The following is a 10,136-nucleotide window of genomic DNA, read 5'->3' on the forward strand; positions in this document are numbered from 1 at the left end:
ATTGGTGCAGTCTCACTATTTGGCAATACCCTGCATCAGTGAGGAAGTTTTATGTTGAAATGCAAAAAAAATAAAAAACATCCTTATTTTAAAACACATCCCCAGGTTTAAAAAGATTCATATGAGGAGGTAATAATTGTTTGTGACTTATAATGAATGTCATGTCAGCAATTTAATTAGCTTATGAGGCTTCATCATAGGTAGATCTCAAGCTTCACATTGCAGATATATCATTTAGCGTACACTGTAAAATAGTTGTATATATTCAGTAAATACATTTCACAATATTTTACTGTATCATTTTATAGCAAATGACTGAATTGAAAATATGTATTATCATATTATATAATATTATTATTATTTTTATTACTATTTTAGTGTAAATCATCAGTATTTTCCTCTTAATACTATATTTACCTGCCAACAATGCAGTTTGGAATAGTTTTCTGTAATCAATAAAGTGTGGAAAAATACCATCGAGAAAACGTATTCTATTTATTTGAAGTCACTTTTATTTAAGTTGACAGATTTTTCTTGTTTCCACACATTTTGTCTGCAGCCTGATGAAATCGGTTCAGAGCGAGGCATTCATCTGGCAATATTAGCCCTGCCAGGCTACTGCAGGCCCGGCCTGGCCCGGCTCAGCGCTAATTGGCTGTTAATAGGTGGAGCGCCATTTGGGCGCACGGATCTGCCTCTCGACAGAATGTGTGCAGGGATAATATTGTTCCAGGAGCCGTGTCGAGAATAACTTGTGCTCTATTAACGCAGAGGCCCAGATGAGGAGCTGCGGCCTGAGTGCTCCATTATCTCCTGTTCTGATGAGCGGCTCCGGATGCGACGCACACACACACACACACAGCTATCAAAGCCTCCCGAGGCCGTTTATCTGATTAATGTAATTCGTTTTCAAGGGCCCGTGTTATCTGTGATCATTACGCCAGAGTCAAGTGTAAATGCTGCAGTATTAAGATCGTGCCTGTCAATAAATGGTGAAGCAAAGTGGCTGCAGAGCATACACTAGGGCCACACTGTGTCTATATGTGGCTTTGTGACAGCACACGCAAATAAAACAGATGCATGTTGCACACAAAATATGACGCTTTGCAGGCTTTCATTTGGTGGATTCATCCTTGTTCTTCATCTAACAGTTGTATTTTTTGGAATATTTTCAACAAAATCCTCATATTGAAGCTAAAAGCTCATCTCTGGTGTATTTTAGTTTGCAGCACCACAGTGCGGAAGTAGTGACAAAAGTAAAAAAGAAAATATTGTGGATCACAGTCGATGCATGTATGCAGTGGTATTTTGAACCTAGTACGTTGAGGGTTGATTAACACAGCTAATACATACATTTTCATTAATAAAAATAGGAACAAAATCCCCTTCACTTCAAAATGGTAAAAAGAAAGTAAATAAAATATGTATGTATTGTCTTATCTTTGTTTTTATCATTATTGGGATAATGTATCTCAGTGTTTTGCTTTGCTTCCTGACTTGTGTATGCCTGTCATTTTATTTTAAAAGAAAAAAAAAAAACTCTTAATGTTTTGCACCAATCACCTCAGAAAAATGCCTTTCTCTGAACATATACTCGGCAAGACTTGTAACATAATATTTGGTTTTATTTTCAAATGCCTTCAAAAACATGGCTCAAACATTCAATTTTCCATTTTAAGTTATAACTTAATTATTCACATTTTCCCCACATTTATTTCTTTGAAATACAAACATGGTAATGCATTCCCCAGACAATTCACATTTAAATAACATGTTTTATTATTATTATTATTATTATTTTTATCATCTCCATAACCTATTATTTACACCTCCATGAGGGAGACAGATACTGCATCCTTCTGTTTGACGCTTGTAACTGGCAGGATGAAATTCTGGACTGGACAAACTCTAACATTCCTACAGAATGAGACCTGTCTTAAGTGTCTGACGTTGTGTCTTCTTCTCTGGTCTTTATTCAGAGTCCCGGCTGGTTACACTTGAGAAGGATCCTACATCCCAGATTACCACACGTTCGGGGCTGATGTGTAATTGTATTGGACATCCCCATCTTGTCTCTTTAACCTCGACAGACATTGTTCAGCATATGCAGGGCCACAGTCGCAACCAGAACATTGTCCAGTTTTTAGGAGGCATGTGGTCCTCAGCTCTGCAGCGTTCTGGACGCCTCAGAGAAGACGTTGTCGTGCAGCTTCCTTATGTGTTTCTTCAGGTCAAAGTTGCGGCAGAAGCCTTTGCCACAGGTGCTGCAGGTGAAGGGCTTCTTGTCGTTGTGTGTGTGCATGTGAAAGGTCAGGTTGTAGATCTGGTGGAAGGCCTTGTTGCAGATGGAGCACTTGTACTGCTTCTCCCCGCTGTGCGTCAGCTTGTGGTTCTTGTAGTTTCCTGACAAAAAAAAAAAATAGAAATGATCAGCACAAGCAGGAAAGATGTGGGTGATTTGACTGAAGAAGCACTTGTTATTTTCATGATATTACAATTATTTATCCATAGAGTGTCATGACTTTTTTTTTTTTTTAGAATTATTTGCAGTATAACTATACCGTTCCATGCAATAACATTACAATAAATCACATCACAACCATGCGATGGTGAAGTGACAATTACACACAATTGCATTTACATTTTCTGTGTGGAAATGCATTGGTACATTCTAGGAAATAAAGTCGGATCAGAATGGAGTATAAATCAAAATGTATAACTAGTATTGAACAGCGTCAGTGCTCCATCATGGAACTATGACCATTCCTCTGTAGAATGTTCTGTAGAAACCATAGAGCCATCAACATCTTATTTATCTTGAGGTCATTGAAAGCATCTGGATTATTTAACGTGAATTGCATCAAACATCTCTAAAGGTTTCTGGGTTAACAACAAAACAATTTGATTGAATTTAAAAACCCAACCACACATTAGGGTATATTTTTTACTGTGAATGCACCACATTTTGGTGTAATTAAACAAATAGGACAAATCAAAGGAAATTGTGTGGCTTTAAATTAAATTAAAAATAAAAATCTCCCCCACTGAAATAACTAGAAAAGATGGACAGTTTAAAGGAGAACATTGAGACACTGAGTCTCGTGAGGATTAAAAAACAAGAGAAAACTTCTCTTCCTCACTTTTCTTTTCCTCACTAAGGTCAATAGTTCACTGTGGAGTTACAGAGCCTCCTCCATCTCTGTGCTCTGCCCGGCCTTCATTAATCAGGATTTTGTGTGCCGAAGTCAAGAAGTTGTCAAACTTTGTCAAAATCAAGTACGGCAACAACTCAACAAATTAAAAAAAAAGCCCCGATTCCCAACTTGGCCGGGGTCTAAGCAGCTGACCCAGAGCAAATGCTGCTGTCTTGAAGGGAGAATTAGTCTGTGTAAAGTGACATGTCCTATTTCCACTGATCGCTTCATGCTCACCGACGGGGCCCTGCAATTATTTCCCCTTTCATTACCCTCACAGACAACTGAGAGCTGCAGCATATGGTGATGCTTTCAGCCCTGATAATATTTGATCCAGCAGACGACAAACACCAAACTCTGAAGATTCCTTCACATGCATGAATTTCCCTGCACTTTATATTCTTTTCTTTTTTTTGTTTGCCCTGAACTGCATCTTTAATTTATACTCAAGCAATGCATGCTTGCACCCTCACACAAATATAGGGATGTTGAACATCAGCTGTCATTGTTAAGAAAAACAATCCTCATCCCAAATCACACACAATAAATAGTTTCCATAAATCATCTGCACCTTTATGCACAGGAAAATAGCAACACAATAAAAACAAGAGTGACATTATAGTGTTGAAATACCAAATAGATCAATGAATGAATGAAAATAAACCCAAAACAGAGATTTTCACACTGAATTAAATCTTTCTTTAAGTGACAACATGTCGTTAAATAACTTGCACGTTCACATGACTTATTTAAATTATTAATGGTGGATAGAATTGTTTTACAATTAACAGTGCAAGACCGAAAATAAAGCTGAATTAGATTTTTTTGTGTTATTAATAATCAACAATAATTTTTGGAGTTCGTTTTAAAGCATTACATGTCATGTGGTGTGTAAATGTGGTTCCTGTACCTTTCTGGTGGAAGCCTTTCCCGCAGAACTCGCACACGAACGGTTTGTACCCTGCGTGGATCCGCACGTGCGTGTTGAGCGTCGAGCTTCTGTTGAACGCCTTCCCGCACTGGTTACATTTATGGGGCTTTTCCTTTACAAAAATAAAAATAAAATACAAATAAATATACGTAAAATGGGGTGAATTTATACCTAAAAAATAGGTATAAATGAGACGAGAAAGCAATGGTGATGGAGGAGGTTTTGCGGCGGCTCACCTGTGTGTGGATGATCTTGTGTCTGCACAGAGTGCTGGCCTGTCGGAATCCTTTGCCGCATACTTTGCACACGAAAGGCCGAGCCCCGGTGTGCACCGGCATGTGTCTGGTCAGGTTGTAATGCGCGTTAAAAACCTGCACAAAAATAACAAAACACAAAAACTGTACGGTTATTATTCTGAATTATTTTATTTTTAAAGTAGTAGGCTGATGGCTCACAATCTCCAACTAAATGATTCCAATTTATTTTTCCTTATGCACTTTTGTTGAAAGGCAGTTGTATTGTTTACTTTCGTGTGCTGTGCGTTGTTTTTTCTTTAAACAATAACAAATACGCTCCGTTACTTTTACTACAAAAGTAATGTCATATATTCCAATTTAATTTTCGTTTTAATTGGAGAAAAACAAATATATTTTACTACAAAATTATGAGCTTATTAAAAAAAATGTGGATTTAACAAGAGACTAATGTAAAAACTTTACCTTTCCACACACTTCACACGTGAAGTTCTTGGGTTTCCCGTCCGCGGTGCCGCTGCCGCTCAGCTTGTTGTGCGTCTTGACGCCGTTCTTCTCTGCGACCAGACCGTGGTGATGATGCTGGTTCTCCTTCACGATCTGGTCCAGCTGCCCGGGCAGATGCTCCTTGTGCGGGTACTGAGGTGTGGGCAGCTTTTCGGCGGCACCGACCGCCGCCAACTTGGCGTTCTCCAGCAGCAAGAGTCTGTGGTGCGCGGAAAGAGCTGAGGCCTGCGCGTGTGGGCTGGAGACCCAGTGTCCGGCCAGCAGCTCGGACTGCTGGTACGCAGAGTCCAGGTAGTTGAGATAGTAGAGGGAGCCGCTGCTGGGCACTGCGGCCACAGCCTGGTGCAACACCTGCGGCTTCACCACACCCCGGCTCCCAGGCGACGATGTCAGCAGCGGCTGCTTCAGACTCGCCTCCGCTTTGCCGCACATGCCGCAGTTCCCTTTGCATGGAGATGCTGCGGAACCGCAAAAAGTTCCCCTGAAACTGGCTCTCCACAGCTCCGAGTAGTTCATCAGCGCCTTCGCCTGGAGGTCGTAACTGAAGGGCTGCAGTGGGATCATGCAGGGGATCGGGCAGCACAGCCCCAGCACCTTCCTTCCCTCTGCGCGCTCCTCCGCATTCCCTTTCGGCTCCGAGTTTTTGGACATGATCCGGTCTATGGAGAAGGCCAAGGTCTTGGGCGCCGCGGACGGTCCGGTCCTACCGCAGGGCATCACCGTCTCCAGAGAGGCAGAACTTGCCATTTTTTGCTGTTATTGTTGTTGTTGTTGTTGTTTTCCTTTGCAGCAGCAGCAGCAGCAGAACTTAGTGTGAGCAACAAAGTCCGTCCCGCTCTTCTGCAGCTGCCCCGCAGTCTTTTCACTCTCCTGAGCTCCCAGCAGACAAGACAGGAGGACACATCAGTTTAATAAGCACCTTGCTGTCACTGTGTCATGCATTTGCATCCAAATGGCCAACCCCCCCGCCGCAACAATAGCATCCAGGGGTGATGGATTAATGCTCATTAACTAGTGCACACAAAATTAACAGGACATTACAGAGCTCGTTAAGAAGAAGAAGAAGAAGAAGAAGACGACGAAGGAGAGGAGGAGGAGGAGGAGGGACAGAAAAAAAATAAAGATGCTGTGATGAGCTGGTGGAGAATGAGAGAGAGCGTGAAGTTTTACCTCGTTTATTGGTCAGATGGGTGTGGAGAAACCAGGCGACTGCGCTCTGTCACATGTTGGCTGCAGCCTCCTCCTCCTCCTCCTCAGCGCGGATCACTGTCTCCTGACACCCAACTCCTCATGAGTGACAGGGAGGCCTGCTTATCAAGGCGCGCGTCACAGGAACCTCAGCAAGGGAGTGAACGAACTGCATATAGGCGACACACAGTGTAACATGTCACCTGTGATATCAGAATGCAACTTTAAAATGAGTGAAAGTGTTTAAACAGTGTGTCATTCATGCGTATTATATGCACGCACGGTCTCATCGTTTTCCTTGCACAGTAGCCCTTTTCTTTTTCAGTTTAGGATTTTTTTTTTTTTTTTTTACTTTACTCAGGAGAAAAGCTGCTAATCCCCAGAGATGGGATCCCTCCTTTTCCACGCCGGCTTATATACTTTCACACTGTTGGTATAAATTCGAGGACGTCCAATTTCCACCTGTTTAAGAGCGAAGACTCCCTTTGGATCCTATTAAACGTTGTTCCTCCAATTCCCTCTATTCAAAAGAAGCAATTTTCCAAAAGCGATTCAAGGCTCAACTCAGCGCAGGGAGGAGGAGGAGGAGGAGGAGGAGGTGGAGAAGGGGAAAAAAAGAGGAAAGAAAAAACACAAGCTCTTTCACTTTTAGCCACTAAAGCACTGCGTGAACCTGGTTTTGTGTTTTTTTTTTCTTCCTGAAATAGAAGGACGGATTAAAGAGGGGAGAGAGAGAAAAGACTTAGCTTGGCCAGAGGTTTACAAGGACAAATGAAAAGAGAGGCATTTGCTCTAAAGAGGCATACAAGAAGTTTGCTGGAATCCACTGTGTTGTGTGCGGGTCACAATGAGCAGCAGACTCTCCTCTATTCGCCACAAGGGCCGCGTTCAATTCATGTGTTTGCAGGCCATTTTACCTGAGGGGACTCCCCAACAAGTTAGAAGGGGGGGGGGGGGGGTTAACACTTTGTGTGTGTACACATTTATATATCTATATCTTTAAGTATATATATATGTATGTATATATATATATATATATGTATATATATATATATGTATGTATATATATATATATATATACACATATATATTTATAGATATAGATATATAAATATATAGATCTATAGATATATATAAAATATATCTATATATATACATCTACAGTTAAGGGCAGGTTCTAACATGAAAGGAAAAGACACACACATATGCACATTTGTTTTATTATAATTATAATTATAATTATTATTGTTATTATTCATGTGAAAAAATTACCACAGCAATTCAGTGCTAACCACTCTCCATAGTTCCGTGTGAAATCCACGACAGATTTGAACATTGCATTGTTGCTTTTTAAGATTTAAATAGGCCAGCGAAGGCAGATTTTTTTCCTGGATGTTGCAAGATTGAAAAAAAAAAAAAAAAAAAAAGTCAGAGGTGACCTTTTGAGTGGTGGTCCCTAATATATGGAACACTAACCAATTCCTCTTCAGACCATAGAAAAATTTAAATCACCGCTAAAGACACACTGGCTTTCAATTTTGGTTGATGCAATATTTCAATTATCTAATTTAGCCTTTTCTATTTTCTATTTATTCACTTATTCTTTTGCTTAAGCCTGCTCAGAGCTTTGGTCAACATTCATAAACCCACCATTGGATTGCGTGTAAAGTTACTGAAAGTATGTTTTTTTCCCCTCTGTTATCACAAAGTTGCTGCTTATAGAACTTCTATCTCTAATCACAGACAGTTCCTGTTACACTGCTGGTGGAGGGAGGTGATGATTTACCTCCAGCCCTATATGGATGTAGTACCATACTTAGCACAGCATGCCGCTGTCCTACAACACTAGATTTCCTGTTAATAACCTTAAAAACGTCCCAGGTCTGTTTTGTTTTACACCTGCATCTCAGCATGGAAGGATTAAAGTCCATTGTCCTGCTGCTACTCATATGGAAATGGCGCAGAAATACTCTAATTTGAGTTTATTCAGGCACAATTGTCAGATCATCCACACAATAAACATTGATCCTGTTGCTTAAAACCCAGGCCTCTGTATTTAGCTCTAACAGCAATTAGCTCAGACATTGATTTAAATGACTCTTGCTTCTTGCCTGTAGGCATGTGCTTGTCATAAGCACTGTCTGGATGTTGCAAAACTAATTTTTTGAAGCAGTACACCTATTTTAGACAATGAATTTGGATACATTTAAACATATTTATATCAACCGTGTCGTGCTGCTTTCCTGCGACTTACTTTGTAATTTAAAGTGGAACTATGATGTATTTTTACCCTAATTGAACAACTTCTGAGTCATTATGATGGTTGAATGGCTTGTTACGGGGAGACTGGGGAGGCTGTCTCCACTCCCCCTATAATGTCCTTTAGTGGAAATCCAAACTTGCAAGATGAGGGTCTCCGGCCTGAAATCAGAGGTCTCGTGAAGTCTCGCAAGAAATACAAATTGCTTTAGGGCACTGTATAAAATCAAAGCAGCGATAGCATTATTTTAGACGTTCATCGTGGCAGAGCCGGCAAAACAGAGAAAACCTTAGAGAAAGAGGTGAAAAGCAGACCAGACTTGCGAAGTTCCACCTTAATTGCGTTTCATTTGACAATAAGTCATTTTTATAAATGTCACATTTATTAAGTCCTTTATGGTTGCATCCAGTGATTCACTGAACTCTTCGGAGATTCTTTGGAAAAACTGTCCAGAGGGGGTGTATGTGTGAATGCAAATGTCTGTACAAGTCACTCCAGCCCTTTTCCAGAGATTCGGGCTCCCTAGCCTAAGCTGAGATAAACGCTGAGTGAGCTCTTGTGAAAACACAGCAGGGGAAATTCTGGATAATCCACAGCCAGTGTCCCAGTGTCCTGCCTTCTGCATGCTCGATCATTTGGATTCTCCAAAGACTGCTCCTCTCCTGCTGTTGTGAAAGCATTTGACTTAAGCCCTGTTTCCTCCAAGAGGTAAAGTGCATGGTGCGGTTTGGACCTAGATATGACTTTTGCTTCCACCGCAGGGCTTGTGGGCCGGATACATCAATGACTATTTATATAATATGCATCAGCTAGGTAAATAGCATAAAAGCCATACTAGTACGCCACAGTAGCTCATCAATAAACAAAGAGCAAATAAAAAAACAAAGGGCAACAATGGCGGACATTCAGCGTTCTGTGTTGTTTCTTCTTGACATGTGGCTGTATAACAATAAGAAGACAAGCTTTGTTTGAGCGAAGGCTGCAGGCTACAAGGAAAAACACTGCCGTTTTTCCCTTCTGTCACACGTAAGCGATGGTTCTCTGTCGACCAATCAATAGATTGCAGTGTGTTTAGCTCCACCCAGTGGGCACCGGACCACTCTCCTTGGTACCCTTTCAAGGGGTGCCAAAAAATGGGGCATATGGATCATTTATTTCGGTACCTTTCTCAATGTTTGACAATGGAAATGCAAGTAATTGCTGGAGATACCAAACTGAACTAAACTGTACCACTTGATGGAAATGGTTTGAGACAATCTCCCATTATGTTTGCCATATGTTGAGGACAATATTCTGAACATTATCTGGGGTTGAAACGTTAGGTTCCAAAGCTTTTAGTCATTTGTCAGCACATGGCTAAAAGAGAGAATCAGACACTAAATGCAGTACAGAATGTATATATAATATACATATATAATTACTATGAGGAAGCGATTTCAGACAGTGCTCTCATTGCTGCGCTGCACAAATAATCCACCACTTTGTGAGATACTTAAAATCCTGCCCAGTGTGTGCAAGTGCTGCTTGAGTTTAGGTGTGATTTTCATCACATTCATTACATTTTTAACATCCCCAAGCCTCCAGTAGCACCTCAATATTTCCCCGCAGTTATTTTGTACCCAACAGGCAACATTTAGTACCTTAAGCACTAGTTGTGAGTGGATGCAGAAACAACCCACAGTTTTCCTCTTAGAAATGTTTTCGTGGCAGCGGTGCAGTGAAATGACTCCCTAATGAATTCATTAAGCACATATTCAATTTCACTGGACCTTTTCACTGCAGACTCTATGTTTAACAGGAGA

The 10,136-nt window shown here is 40.8% G+C and overlaps 1 protein-coding gene across 1 annotated transcript; it reads right to left on the bottom strand.

Moving 5' to 3' along the window:
- Positions 1-1,604: 1,604 nt before the first annotated feature.
- Positions 1,605-6,157, bottom strand: fezf2 (FEZ family zinc finger 2). The gene is made up of 5 exons (XM_058631723.1): positions 6,057-6,157; positions 4,845-5,756; positions 4,362-4,496; positions 4,105-4,237; positions 1,605-2,403 (listed from the first exon to the last, which is right to left on the bottom strand). The coding sequence occupies exons 2-5, from the start codon at positions 5,631-5,633 to the stop codon at positions 2,162-2,164; spliced, it is 1,299 nt and encodes a 432-aa protein (XP_058487706.1). The 5' UTR covers positions 5,634-5,756; positions 6,057-6,157; the 3' UTR covers positions 1,605-2,161.
- Between the last annotated feature and the right edge of the window lie 3,979 nt (positions 6,158-10,136).

Source organism: Solea solea, chromosome 6 (assembly GCF_958295425.1).
Source record: "Solea solea chromosome 6, fSolSol10.1, whole genome shotgun sequence".
Taxonomy (NCBI): Eukaryota; Metazoa; Chordata; class Actinopteri; order Pleuronectiformes; family Soleidae; genus Solea; species Solea solea.

What these genes read in the sequence shown, in the direction of transcription:
- fezf2 (XM_058631723.1), bottom strand. Translation starts at nt 5,633, where the DNA reads ATGGCAAGTTCTGCCTCTCTGGAGACGGTGATGCCCTGCGGTAGGACC. An exon ending in CGTGTGAAGTGTGTGGAAAG is followed by an intron (nt 4,497 to 4,844) that starts GTAAAGTTTTTA and finishes ATTTTTGTGCAG; the next exon opens with GTTTTTAACGCGCATTACAA. An exon ending in ACAAGATCATCCACACACAG is followed by an intron (nt 4,238 to 4,361) that starts GTGAGCCGCCGC and finishes ATTTTTGTAAAG; the next exon opens with GAAAAGCCCCATAAATGTAA.